This window comes from Phascolarctos cinereus, unplaced genomic scaffold (assembly GCF_003287225.1).
Source record: "Phascolarctos cinereus isolate Bilbo 61053 unplaced genomic scaffold, phaCin_HiC Scaffold_4;HRSCAF=312, whole genome shotgun sequence".
Classification (NCBI taxonomy): domain Eukaryota; kingdom Metazoa; phylum Chordata; class Mammalia; order Diprotodontia; family Phascolarctidae; genus Phascolarctos; species Phascolarctos cinereus.
In genome coordinates this window covers 580,852,998-580,868,040 of record NW_027555847.1, presented here as the reverse complement: position 1 = coordinate 580,868,040, position 15,043 = coordinate 580,852,998, and the positions used below count along the sequence as shown (strand labels likewise).

General features: G+C 40.0%; 1 protein-coding gene across 2 annotated transcripts in view; it reads right to left on the bottom strand.

The window, feature by feature from the left end:
• The window catches only part of OSGIN2 (oxidative stress induced growth inhibitor family member 2), a 32,842-nt gene extending 27,343 nt beyond the window's left edge, over positions 1 to 5,499 (bottom strand). The window contains exon 1 of one of the 2 annotated variants that reach the window (XM_020979719.2): positions 5,367 to 5,499. In XM_020979719.2, the coding sequence (XP_020835378.1) occupies positions 5,367 to 5,410 (44 nt within the window). In that variant the 5' untranslated portion in view covers positions 5,411 to 5,499. Of the gene's footprint in view, positions 1 to 3,248; positions 3,312 to 5,366 lie in introns of those variants that run through there. The other variant, XM_020979721.2, reaches the window with a different exon arrangement.
• Positions 5,500 to 15,043: the final 9,544 nt, after the last annotated feature.

Here is a 15,043-nt window from a genome sequence, read left to right as displayed (position 1 = left end):
TTGTTGAATTAAGTGACTTTCCCACAGCCAAACTGCAGAGCCAAAACCAGAATCCCTCACTCTAAAGCTAAAGCTCCTTCCACTCTTAACAATTTTCCCCCATTGGATCCGAACTTGAGATTTTATCACTGAAAAGGAACCAGTGTGAAAATTACTTCTACCAATGTAGAGCTGCAGGACATCTGTAACTCTAAGTCTTGGAGCAGTGGTGGTATGCTCAGGGAAGCCCCAGGTAGTTCTTAAAGAACTTTTCAGAGTATTTGCAAGGTCAAAAGTATTTTCTTTATAATACAAAGACATTTTCATTTCTTAGTGTCAAATATCAACAGACATAACCCACATAAACAAAAAGATCAGTAATTTCTAAGAGTATAAAGGGAGAACAAGAAGTTTGAGAACTGATGTATGAGAGACTTGTCTAGGGCACTGAAAGGTTAAAAACGCTTTTTTTTGCCAGTGGTCAAAAACCAGGTCATCCTGACTTCAAGGGCAGCTCCGGCCAAGCTTTAATGACACTTCCTGGGGGCAGCTACCCGGTGCAGTGGCTAGAACACGGGCCCTGGAGTCAGGAGGACCTGAGTTCAAATGCGGCCTCAGACACATAACACTTACTAGCTGTGTGACTCTGGGCAAGTCACTTAACCCCAACTGCTTCACTAAAAAAACAATAAAAACAATAACAACAACAAAAACCAACACTTCCTTCTAAATTTTTCTTATTAACAATTAGTTGAATGTTCAACTATGGCAGGTAGTATGCTGCAGCACAGAATACTTCCAAGTACAGCTAACATTTTTGGGGAAATAGCTTTATACTGTAATACTTTACTATTCCTTATACAATTAATTGCTACTTTTGTTATTTCTGCATTGTGTACAGGAAATAAATATTATTGCCTGATTAACATACAAGAATTTTGTTCCAATGCTTATTTATTGCCTATACCATTTTGTATCTCTACTCCATGATTTATTTTAAAAATCACTTGCAAACAGAAATGTATTTAGGGAAACAGAAAGGAACCAGCATTTATAAAGTGTTCACTATGTGTCAGGCACTCTGTGCTATGCACTTTACAAATACAGTGCTGGAAGGTGAGTGTTATTATGACCCCCATCTACAGTTGAGGAAACTGAGGCAAAGTTTAAGTGTCTTACACCCAGGGTCAAATAGCTAGTAAGTAGCTGAGGCCACATCTGAACTAAGGTCTTCTTGATTCCAGGTCCAGTGCTCTATCCACTATGCCATCTAGCTGCCTCTAAATTTATACAAAAGCAATATTAAAGCATTTATTAATATATCTTCTCACACAGGCTGATCAATTTACTTTTTAAAAAGGTCTACACATGTATAACCTATATCAAATTGCTTGTCTGCTCAATAAGGGGCTAGGGAGAAAAGATAATTTGGAACTCAAATTTTTTAAAAACAGATGTTAAAAACTGATTTTGCATGTAATTGGGGAAAAATAAAATATTTTATTTATTTATTTATTCATTCATTTATTTATTTAGGTGAGGCAATTGGGGTTAAGTGACTTGACCAGAGTCACACAGCTTGTGAGATGTTATGTGTCTGAAGCTGGATTTGAACTCAACTCCTCCTGACTCCAGGGCCGTTGCTCTAGCCACTGCACCACCTAGCTGCCCCCAATAAATAATTTTTTAAAATAAATTTAAATGGTCCTTATTTTCTACCAGATGCGTTGGAAGTACACTAGAAAAAATTTTTTTTCTTGTTTACATATAACTATCACTAGTGAGAGAGTGACAAAATTTGAGGTATTTAATAAGTTGTTGGATGAATTCATGAACATTTTGCATAGTATCAAAAAGCCAAAAATGTATTAACAGGAAAATAATCAGAGTGAATATAAATAAATATCTGACATCTTTTAAGGATTAATTATTCTGGTTAGAAACCAACAACACTCAAAACTCTTGGAACACTCTTAGCAACACTGGGAAAATCTAAAGGTGTTGGTTATGAAAAATTTACTATTTTCATCTTTTAAGTACATAGCACAACCCCAACATCACTGAGATTCAAAGATACCGCATTTCTCAAAATGATAAATGCTAAAGAGTTCATAAGGCTGTTTACTAGTTGAAGCTATTCTTACATTTAAAGTTCTAATAGAATACAAGAGTTAAGTTCTAACATGAGAGTATTACCTTTTTCATGAGAATTCTGCATCTGTAAATATAAAGGCTGAGAACACAACTTGTGTCTTTAAGCCTAAGGTTGTAATTTACTTGATCATGCCAGCAATCTAAAGAGTTCCAAGCATACTCTGGTTACCTGAAAAAAATGTTTCTCCCCAATGCTGTCAGTATAAATAAAAATTCTTCAAAATACTTTCCTTTCATTCAAAGTTGAATATACTGAAGTACTGAGAGCAGCTCAAAGTTTTTAGCTTTCTATTTCTAATTCAAAATTCTGCCTTACCTCACCACAAATTATACCTCGTTACATTAGAACATCATGCAGGACATTTGTTCTGAATTTCAAGTGGAAGTTAGTATTTGTTACTGTGGACTGTTAATCAGTTTTGTGGTCATATATTATAAAACACTAGGATACCATTCAATAAGTGAGATGCTTGCTAAATAGATAGATATCTGAAAATCAGACTTTGGAGACAAAAAAATAACAAAATAAACCAGGAATAAAACAGTGCTGCTTAAGTAGTATTGATTATCCTTTATAAATCAACAAACAAAAGTTAGTTTTTCAACATACAAATGTTCCTAAATAGCCTACTACTTTACCAGGTATTAAACAGTACACTACATACTGACCAAAAAACAATCAAACAAAAACACCAAAAACAAACAAAAAAAAACAGAAGCAGGAAAACAATATGCACAATGACAACAATGTAAACAAAAAGAACAGTAAGAGGAAACCTAAAACTAGTTATAATGACAACCAAGTATTAAACTTGGGAAGATATCAAAAAATGCTTTCAATTGTTTCACTTGTAGAGGTTGGAATCTGAGTGTAGGATACTGCATATTCCAGTCTGACCCACTGATATTTTGCTGTACTGCCTTTTCCTCCCCTTTAACCTTTGTAAGAATGACTCCCTGAGTGAAAGAAGAGAGGTATATATTTGGAAATGAATGTGATGTAAAAAAAGCAAAGGGCATAAAAAACATTAATTTTTTAAAATAGAGGACTACTTTCCATTTTGTATCTGAGTTAACTATGCTTTCTCCAGGATAAAAGGCTACATTTGACTTACCAATATTAAATCAACTCTTCTCCTTCAGTCAATTTTGGGCATTTACAAAGTTTATAATCATGTATCATACCCTAAGAATATTAATAGAAAACAGAACACATCTTCGTTAAAGGTCAACTTTGACTGGCAGCTAATATAGATGTGCCACCTTTTGAAAAAGTAATCACGGTTCTATTTTGTTACCTGCATTATATCATAATCTTTAGTGAGGCAATCCTCAAGCTTCATTAAATATATTACTACATGAAAAAAGGACCATTTCAGTAAAATGAAAAATCATAACTCCCCATTTTCAGGACAACAGTTTTTCTCCTTTGTAAAAGAAGTTATAAATAAGTATCCTCCTCCAAAGTGCCATGCACATCCAAACAATTTTTTAAAAAACTCTTTAATTCTTAAAAACAAAACAAAAAACTCTGGCAATTATTACCTAAGTTTCTAAACTTGAACTGATCTGACAAAAAAAGCAATGCTTTTTTCCCCCCAAACTACAAGGACAAAAGTATTTAGTTTATGTTCACTCCCTTTTCCTCCCCCGTTAATTTAATGGTAATAATAATAATTTTGGGGGGAGGGAAATCCATTTTCTTCTTTTTTTCTGCTTCTTCTAACAAAACTGCAGTAAGAGGTCAAGCTATTTTCTGCCAGTGCCATTTTCAAATATTTCTAGTTGCTTAGAGAAGAATGTTTGTACTGGAAAATAGACTGAATGGATGAAAATTAAGTTATGAGGTATGCAGAGATGTTAAAATGACTGCAGAAAACAAGTTTCGTCTGAAGGCTGTCCCGATGTGTTCAGGAAGTTTCAAAGTTTTTGATATGACTTGGATTTAATGGAAGAAGTTGCTTTCTAGGCCTCCCTGGCACAGACTATGCCCTCAAATAATAGAAGTTATCTGTAGATAGATTTATTGTCAGAGGATCTGGGTCTGAATCTCTACTCTGCCTGAGATTACTTACTGCCTTATTACTTAAACCCTGTGCGACTATGGCCAAGTCACTTAACATCTCTGGCCTCAGTTTCCTCATCTGTAAAATGACAGAGTTGAGTGAGAGACTGTAAGGTCTAAGACCCAACGACCTCTCTCTAAGTCTGGACAATGGGAATAATAATGCTTTTGCAGGGCAGCTAGGTGGCACAGTGGATAGAGCATCGGCCCTGGATTTAGGAGGACCTGAGTTCAAATCTACACTCAGACACACAACACTTACTAGCTGTGTGACCCTGCGCAAGTCACTTAACCCCACTGCCTAGCCAAAATAATAATGATAACACTTTTGCTAAAAATCACAAAGCATATATAAGCATGGGCTATCATTTTTACTGGAAAATATAGAGGTCTACAAAATTCATCTGAAGGTAAGTTCTTAGTTTAAATAGAAACTCTGCTTTTACAAAGTTGAAATTATTGCACTTCTAAAGTCACGGTTCTTTCGTGTTAACTAGCAAAATTCTTCCTTTCTTTTTAAGTTTACTACCAAATTTGAAAGGTGTCCTTTTGTCCTCCTAACAGTAACTGTTCACTGGATTTGAATGGGTGTAAATTGCAAGCGGTGAGGTGAGGTAAGCAAAGATGTCAAAAGGACTCTACAAGAAGAAAAATTCGCTTGTTTGAAAATAAATTTCTAGAACAATAAAATCCATAAACTCTAAAATTTCCTCAAAAAAACATTCCTAAGGTTAAAGAGTCTTCGGGACAGCAGAGTTGATTTTCAAGTTAACTAACCAATTTTTAACCAGGTAACTTGGAAAGCGGTATCATCCTATCCCTGAGCCCCTTTCACAGATGGCCAACTTGTCTCCTGAACGTTTTAAACCATTCAGAGGGAGAGCGGGCTGGAAGAGGGCCGGGGGAGGGCCGTGTCCCCGCGCCCCCTCCCCTAGCCTTTCAAACTTTATCCCAACTCCACGGGCAGGACGAGCCCCTCCGCGGCCTGGCTGGTCCCCGGCCCACCTCCGGCCCCACGCAGAGCCGGGCACCGGAGCCGGCGCGGAGTCCCCGCCCCGGGAGCCGCACGAGAGGAGGAAGAGCCGCGTCCCGCGGCCCCGGGCTGGGGACGGGGCTCTCCGCCTCCTCGGCTCCTCTCCCGCTCCTCCAGCCTCGTCCCCACGCTCACCTGAAGTGACCGGCCAAGGAGCACCGGCAGCACCACACCGGCATCAGGCGGCGCTGGAGCGGGGACACGCCGCCGCCGCTGCTCCGCCGGCCCGGTCGCCACCGCCGCCCGCCGCCCCGCAGCCCCGGCGCTCCTCCTCGGCGCTGCGGCAGTTGCTCCCCTCGTGCCAGCCGGCTGCCTCTCGAGCCGCCGGGGTGCCGTCCCCACTGGGGCAGGAGGAGGCGCTTCCGCTACCGCCGCCGCTCGGGGACAGTGCGGCCAACACTGAGGCGGCGGCGGGTGAGGGGACGACGGGGGCGGGGATGATCTCGGGGCGCCGGGGGGCGGGGGGAGGACGCCGACAAGACGGCGGGGCCGCCCGGGCTCCTCCTCGCAGGTGCGGCGGTGGCTGCACAAGAAGGGGATTGGCGGAGAGGAGACCGGCTGGTGGGGGCGGGGATTGACGGAAGGAGGAGGCCGTGACGGGGTGGAGAGCCGAGGAATCGCTTGCCGGCTGGAGGCCAAGCGGAGGGCTCGGCAGGAGGCGACTTCCGCCCTCCTCACCTCCCGGGCCTGGTACCCATGGTCGGGAGGAGGCGCGAGCCGCGACGTGTGGGCCCGCGCCACTGCGGCGGGGATCACGCCGCGCTGCTGGGGGCCGCGGGGTGGGGGTGGTCTAGGTCTCCCGGGAGCCATAGGAAAAGAGGAGGAGGAGCGATGTGGGTGGGGTTGGGGGTAGGTAGGAGAGGATCCATAAGGGAGGGGTGGGTAACAAGATGAGAAATGAAAGGAGCTGCTTCCCCCGGTCCTGAGCGGGAAGTGAGGGAAGCCCCCTTGCTCCCTGGCCGCATTGTGGCAGCTTCTCTGACTTTCTCCCATTGGAATCTCCCTTTGAGGATTTGGTTCTCTAGGGACCTGCCCATGTGGTGGTGGTTCGGGTGGACTTCAAAATGAGTAAGAGGAGCCTGCTTCACCAGTACACACTGTGAGCAGGGGTTCTTAAATAAGTAATTCGACAAGCACCCACTGGGGCCATCCTTCTGCTTTTCCACTAGAATCAGGATGAATGAGAGCCTGTAGACTGCCTTCAGTATATCCATGCTTCGATTCCCGAGGCCGAACCCTGACCCTACTGAGTATCAAAAAAGCACATTCTAAATACATCTTACACTGACATTTACAACTGGTGCCTTACCCTTCTCCCCCCAAACAGTCTCCCAAATCTTTTTGGCCTAAAAATAGGGGCAAGTGTGGTCTGGTGGAAAGAGCACCAACGCTGGGTGAGGAAATATGTGTTTTAGTCTGGCCTTTGCCACCAACCTTGTGTACCTGTGTATGTGGTTAACTTATCCCCACCTCACTGTCTTCCTGTGAAATGAGAGGAGTGGACTGAATGGCCGTTAATTCTGTGACTTTTACTTTTCAGCTTTTAAAAAGAATTCCGTGAATCAAACAAACTTCTTTATTAAGTGCCAGCTTTCTGTTTTATGGGTTAAAAGACAATCACAGGAAGTTTCTTATATAAATTTACAATACAATATAATCTCACCAAATTGTTTTCACTTTAGTCTTTTCTTTTATGAAGTCTTGACAGCTTGTAATGTTTGTTTCCGTTTGCTCCAGAAACATGTTTGACATTCAAGTTTGGTTCCCTTTAAGTTAAGTCAGGTCAATTCAAAAGATAGCATATTTTTAAAATATCTAGAGCTGTAGAAAAACTTTATTTGTGAGCACTTTGTATATCCTTTTGTTTTATGGTTCTCAAGTAGCATCATGCAACAAAACAGCCCTCAACTTGGAGTTTTGGAGCCAGAAATCCTCAGTTCTTGCCACTTGCTATGTGACTCTGGGCAAGTAACAACTTCTCTATGATGAATTTTCGTCGGTAAAATGAGGGAATTGGAATAAATGATTTCTAAGTTCTCTTCCAGCTCTAGTTCTATAATCTTGAAGTTTCATTTTTTAAAAAATTCAAATGATGCTCTCTTTCCCCCCAAACCAGTGAAGTACTTCTAGGATCACATCACCAATTTTTGAACTTACTCAGGTGTGATTTAAAATCTTTGCACTTGACCATCCAGTAGAAAGGATATCAAGTTCACAAAGCTGCTGAGGTTGGGAAGGGCCTCCCCTTTGCTAAATATTTCCCCGAGTAGAGCCTTAATTTCCCTGATGGGAAATTAGTTCTTTTGTTTTTTTTCCTGCTGGATAACCCAGATACTCTTGGGAAGAGCAGAAAATTAAGTTATGATAATCAGCATGGGGTAGACAAGGGGCAGGCCTGGAGATGAGAAGATCTGGGTTCAAGTTCTGTTTGGCAAATCATTTAACTTCTCAGGCAAGTCTTTAAAACTTTAAAACTAAATTTCTGGAGGAAGTTTCTACCCAAGGAATTCTCTACACAGATGGAATCACGGGTTCAGGAGGGAAAAAAACTGTCTCAGCGATTGTCCAAGTCAAGAGGTGGCCCTGGGGAGCCACACGCAAGGAGGGTCTAAAATAACTCCTAACGTAGTAAATAGTGTCGGACTTTGAGTCAGGTGGACTTGTGTTCAGTTTTGGATTTAGAACAGTAGCTCAGGAATCCTGGGAGTCTTTTAGCCTCTGTTCATTTCCTCATTTCTAAAATAGGGATAGTAATGCTTGTATGATTTACCTTCCAGAGTGGTTGTGGTAATCTTACATCGAGATAATGTAAATAAATTCTTTTGCAAACAAAACCCTCTATTAACATCCGTTATTATTTCTGCTCAAAATAGTATGCCCGTCTGAGGTAGCAAGCTCACAATGAGAGTTCTCTGAAGCAGCAAAATGTTGCTTTTAGTGTCCATGTCACCTATGCATAATTGGGGGTCCCTATTTTTGTACACTCAGTACCTCACCATTTACTATTACTCTCTGCCTTACTGGAATGCAATAATGAGTATCATTAAAAACAGCACTTGTCAAGATATACAGTAGTGAAAAGGACCTGTCTTACTTTCTTTGTATGTACATACTTGTGCTTGGAATAGGCTACAAAAATGCTATACTTAATGGAGTTGGGAAGAACACTGTAACTTCTGCCTTGGGGGAGTTAGCTTGTGTCAACCATGACAATTGACACACTCAGCCTAACTCTGAGGCAAAAGCCAAAAGTGTGGTATAACTAATTACTGCATTAAATTTCTTATATAAAGTTTATGCACCCTAACAGAGTACAGTTCCTTTGTGTAAACATAGTAAATATAATTGAATTTAGTCGTTCATCAAATACAGATTTTAATTAGAAAAGCAGAAAAAACAATTACAAGTAGACTATTCCCCAACTTCAATTTCCCTAGTTTGGGCATCCTAATCTATTTCCTTAGAGTTATAATTATAAAGTTGGATTTCAAAACAAAATTGCTATTTATTATAACTGATTCACTTTTTTCTTTCACTTAGAATTCTAACATGGTGCCCTTCTTATCCAGTTAAGTTACACAAAGTAAATGCATGTCCCTAAGCAATGTCCCTGGAGAAGCAACATGAAAAAATGAAAAAGGTATTGAATGTCAAGTCAGGAATAGACCAGTTTCTGACCTTTATTTAGTTCTTTAACCTCTCTCACTCATTTTTCTATCTGTAAAATGAAGATAATAATCCCTAGGATACCTATCTTACAGAATCATTGTGAGGATATAAAGCCTCTGAAGATTTTCAAACTTTAAAGAACTATATAAATATCAGCTGTTATTATTTTTCATTTCTAAGTTGATAACGGGATTATGTATTATTTTTATAAATATAAATTTTATCTAATGTATTGAGAAGTATGGTATCCAAATATATAAAATAAGAAAATTAAACTTGTAAGGCAGGGATTCTTGATCTGGATTCCATACAAAAAAAAATTGATATCTGTATTTTAATATAATTGGTTCCTTTCATAATTTTTTGTTTTACAAACATTTCACATTTTGTTTGAAAAACATTATTCTAAGAAGGAATAGACTTTACCAGTTGCCAGAACAGTCAATGACATGAAAGGTTAAGAGCCTCCCAGGGAAGAGGGAGATTATAAGAGATTGCATATGACTATGAACTGATGTTATTTATGGTTAACCTCATCTTAAAAGACATATACTTTTATTTTACTTCTCACCTGTCTGCACTACTTTGAGACTTCTCCGACTTCTCTACCATGTTCCAGGAAGCTCATTATTGGGAAAACCTTATCATCTTGCAAGATCTCATCAGCCTTGGTACTCTACCTCATCACTACCCTCTTCCTCTCTGATTGGAGGGGGGCGGGCATTAACTCCAAACCACCATTGAAGGAGAGAATTCAGCTCAAACATCTCTTCATTTCTCACTTGGCTGAGCTACCTTGGGGCTTTTCCGACTGACCACGCTGTAGGTTGGAAACCTTCCCCAACTGCCCCTTTTCAGCTTTCTTTTGTGTCTTGTCTTCCCCCATTCTAGTTATCTTGGGGTTTATTGACTAGATTTCTTTCTCAAAGACCATGCCTTAAACTTAATTCACTCTCATTGATTGGCCAACAATAGGTCCATCCCTAAGGACCACTTAATGGTTACTTTTTGGGCCCTCTTGTCTCAGATTGAATGCTAAATTAATTGTTTCTCTTTCTGCCAGCGAACCTGAGGGTCTTCCCCTCTCAGTGTGATTTTTTTTTTTGTATTAAAGGAGCCACCCATTTACTCACTTCTTAAAAAGGCCTAACCACTGAATGGGCATTGCCTAGGTCAAAGTGAGAATTTGGAAAGACCTTAACTTAAAAAGTACACGATCTCCCACTGTAGCCTGGGCTGTCTCCAGTCTCTGTTCTGTTCTGTATCTGGTCACTGGGCCCAAATGGCTCAGGAGGAAAAAGTGAGGCTGGTGACTTTGCACAGCCCTCCCTCAGTCAAATCCAATTCAGTTGCAAGTCATGGCATCATCTTCCTGATGTCATGGTCCTTTTTGAGAATGAAGGACAAACCACACAAGTCTTCCCCTATTAGATTGTTAGCTCTTTGAGGTCAAGAACTTTCTTTATTTGAATTTGTTCCCAGAACTTAGTACACATAGTAGCCACTTAATACATGTTTACTGATTAATAATCAAGATTTCATTGTGTGTATTCGAATAGACAGACACACATACACACACACACACATCTATAGATAATGGTGAAAGAAGTTTCAGGCCAGTAGAAGTGTCAGAAGCCAGATCACCAGGGATTGAGAAGTAAGAGGAAATGGAAGCAACTGGTGTAGGCGACTCTTAGGAGTTTATGAATGTCAGAAGCTATAGCTATAGATATGCATGTATAATAGCTTAAAGGGGATGGCTGAATCAAGTGAAAGCTTTTTAGCTGTTGTTAAGTGATGAATGAAACCTGGGCATGTTAGTAGGCGGCAGAAAAGGAGCCAAAGAATAAGGAGAGTTTAAAGCTGCATGAATGGAGAATTTTTAAAAAATTACTATGTTTTAAGTGCATTCCTGTTACAAAAAAGAGGAAGTGGTTGAGGGGCAAACACACACAAGAGTCTGGAGGGAATGTTGTAATAGGCACAAGAAGAGGGGTTGACTATGAAAAAGAGAACCACCTCTTCCTCAGAGACAGGAACAAAGAGAGAATGATGGATGACTTAGAGTAGTGGAATTTTGAGATATGAAATGAGAAGAGGGAAATTGCATGTTGTATGGCTTTTTTCAATAAGTAGGAGTCAAATCATCTGCTGAGAGGGAAAAGTGTGAGGATAAAAGATTTGGAGTAGCTTCTGTGGGAAATGTGATGGGAAGTCAATCTGATAAGAATAAAAGGATTGTCATGTGGCATTAAGAACTCAGTTGAGATTAGGTAACAAGTTTGTAGTGGAAATATTTGGCATAGTTGTTTTGATGTTGGGATCTAGAACCCAGAAAGGAAAAACCCTGGACTTTCCCACGTGGGCAAATGTCTGGTGTTGGCCTGAGGCTATAATCCTATCAACTGGCCTTTCATTGTGGCTACACCTAATCTCCCCTTCATTGTCTTACCTCTCTATGGCCTCTGGACATTTCCCACTCTTAATCCTAGTTAGGCTCCATTGTCTGGGTCCCAGGAGTTCTGTTCACCCCAGTTTACTGGCCACTCCCATTCAGATCTTCCTTAGACCCCTCCTCCAGTCACCCCAAACTACTTAGCCATTCCTAGATCCCTCCCACAGTCTTTCAGTATATAAGGTCCATTTTGTCTCCATTAAGGTGCTTAGATTCTTATAATATAGCCACTGCTCTGATTCTTATAATCTTGCCACTGCTGAGGTTTTTATAGTCTGGCCACTAGCTCACAGGTGCTCAGATTCCTTAAGAGTCTGACCAATATGGCGGATCTTTAATAAGCCTTATCTTTGGTTGAAGGAAGGTTTGGGTCGAATTCTTTCGGACAGAACCCGCATGTCATGATCATGGGGTGCCAGCACCCCTAACCTCTAGACCTCATCACCACTACTTGTCTCACATTGCCCCACTACTATTATGGTCTAGGTTTATGCTTACTCTTCCCATGGATGCTGTGTGTATTTGTGGGAAGGAGTGGCTCTAAAGTCCTTTCCAGCTCTAAATCTATGAGTCTTAGAGCACTGGTTCTCAAACATTATTATTCTTTTCTCTGAAGAATCACTGAATGTTTAACTTGGCTACAATGCTGGGGATAGGGAGATACCATACAATTAAAATTGTAGACTCTAAACAATTAAAGACATACTTTTTGAAAATCAGGTGGTACACAGCTATGCCCAAGGGGCTGAGAACCACTGTCATAGAGCTTCAAGGTAGGAAAAATAGTAATAGATGGGACTGGAGGATCAAACACAAGGCAGAATTCAAAAAAGGAAGCAGCAATAAAGACCTGACTTATTTCCTCAGTTTTAGAATTAAGCTAAAGGAGGAAGAAGAGAAACTGTTATTTTTTTTCTGGTTTATTTCTCTATATGCTCTCTTTTATATAACTTATTAATTAGAATTGTTAATCATATTTATAAAGCATTATTGAAACAGTAGTATTTTAGCTTCCTGTGACAGCTGGCATTGTTCTCTAGATTTATACATTGAAATTGTAACTGAACATGTTTATTGGCTGCCACCTGGTATCTGGGAAAGTATTACAGGGGAGGAGAGAAATTAAGCCATCTCATTTAACTGTATTCTCAATTCAGGGTCATGATGCAGAATGATGAACAGAGGAGTTACCTGAACAGGATTTCCCTCTATAGCATCTTGGACAGGTGGCCATTTGCTGTCTGCTGAGTTTCAGTGATGGGAAATTATGAAGGAGCCCATTTGACTTTTGGACAGCTCTAATTGTTAGGGTGCTGTTTCTTACATTGAATCTTAATCCTCCTCTCCACAGCTTCGCTACCTGTTGTTCCTAGTTCTGTCCGTTTTATATTTTAGTCCTTTAAATCCTTGAGGATAACCCATTGAATAGCTTTAGTTCTTTCAACCAATCCCTTCTACAATTATGTGTGTATGTATAATTCCTTCTATGATTATATGTTTATGTAAATATATGTATGTATATATATATATATATATATATGTATTCATACGTACATGTAATAATTGAATATTATTCTTTTCTTAATACATCCTAAGCATGTGTTTGCTTTTTTGGCTATCTCTATCACCCTATTGACTCATCTTAAGTTGTAGTTCATTAAAACCCCTGTATCTTTCCAAAGACCTCCTACTACATGTTATAAAAGACTTGTGACTTTAGTGGGTATGCGATTTAATTGGTGTGGATAATCTTTACAGTGATCCATACTGCAACCCCTACGGCTCTTCTCACTGAAGATAACGTCCTGTTTCCTGTCCATGTTTTCCAGTACATCTGCATAGAAGACCTGACCAACATTCTGGAGGCCTTGCTTTTGTTCTTTTAGAATCTAAGATAGCTAAGTGGTATAGTGAATAGAGCTATGAGTATGGAGATAGGAAGACAAGTTCATTCCAACCTCAGACACTTACCAGCTGTGTGTCTTTGGGCAATTCATTTAACCTCTGTTTACCATAGTTTCCTCAACTGTAAGATCGAGATAATAACAGCACCTATCTCTCAGCGGTGTTACTTGAGATACCATATTTCACCACATAGTCATCACCACCACATAATTGTTGTACCTTGGGGTTTTTTTTTTAGTCCAAAAATTGGTTTATAACCTTTCATCACATAGTCGTTGCATGGTATAATTCAGTTCATCATGCCGCTTAAAAGGTAAACAGAGCAGCAATGTATTCACCAGTGACATATGTATACACATTTATCTCTGGCGCATTGTGAGCTGTGAGCCTAGAATTCTCAGCACGTGCTGAGAATTGAGTATGTTGTCAGTATTCAATTTTAATGTATTTTCACAAGTATTCCATGCATCTACTCTTGCACCAAAGACAGTTTAGTAATAAATAATTTTTAAGTAATACTGGCACAATTTGGAAAAAGGTTCACATAATGGTCATGCCCTACTTTTTTGCAAAGAATTGTCATAAAATCTGCAACAATTATGCGGTGAAATATGGTAAATGAGATAATATTGTAAAGTCCTTAACACAGTGCCTGGAACATAGTAAATGCTACATAAAGTTAGCTATTATTACCTAAAGAGTACTATTATATAAAATGACAGGTTCTCATAGTTGGAAGGAGCAGTAGGATTTAATAGAAGGAGTACTGTCTGATGAGTCAGAGTGACTGAATTTGAAGATGAGATTTTCAATTTTATGACTTTGAGCACTTAACCTTCTTAGGCCTCCATTTCCTCAACTTTATGCATGTAGCATCCTTTCTGGGGCTACCTCACCAGCTCAAAACTTGAAGGTTGCTAGCCGTGTCGCAGTAGGGCCCAACTACTTCCCCAGCCTCCAAAGTACTCTCTGAGGTATGTATTCCAAAACCCATTAGTGTATTTACCTTTAATAGCCGGTAGATAATAAGTAATTCAAATCAAAGGCATTTTCTAAAATGTTATAGTAAGTAGAATAGCTATAAAACTTTCCCCCTCTCTTCTTTTTCCATAGCTGGTTCTTTTCTTTGCTGCCCAGGATCACATTCCGCAGAACCAGCTCCACTGATTCAGCTGACTTGACTCTCTTTGGGTCCACTCTATGCTGATTACATTGTCTCCTAATGAGTATAAAGCAATTCCAGTGCAAAGCATCATGGCCAGTAGAGGGAGAAGAGATAGAAACCTTTTCTTTTTCTCTATCCCTACTGCCCCCAACCTCTCTTCCAGTAAAAGTACAAAGTCCTCTCAAGAGCTGGAGCTTCTTGAGATTGCTAGGGTCATGCTCCTTGAAGCTGTTTCTCCACCCAACTGTATCTCCAGAGTTGGTGAGCTAACTTTTTAAAGACCATCAGAGAAAGTGTCAATAGCAAGCTTCCTTCTTATCCCTTCAAGGAAGACCTCTTCACATTCTAACACTTTCACATCTCTGTTACCTGATCATTACTTTTTGTGATTATATCAAGTGGGCTGGAAGAGAATTAATTTGTCAGAGGGATCCTGACCCAACTCCCCTCCCATATGTAAAATAATAGGGCTTAACTTAATGTCCTTTCTCGTTCTAAATCTATGAATCTCATGGGCCATATAGTCCAACATAAATAGGAAATAAAAATTCTCTATCCAACATACTCAGCCAGTTATCATCCAATCTTTGTGTTAAGCTATCTAGTGAGACTACTAGG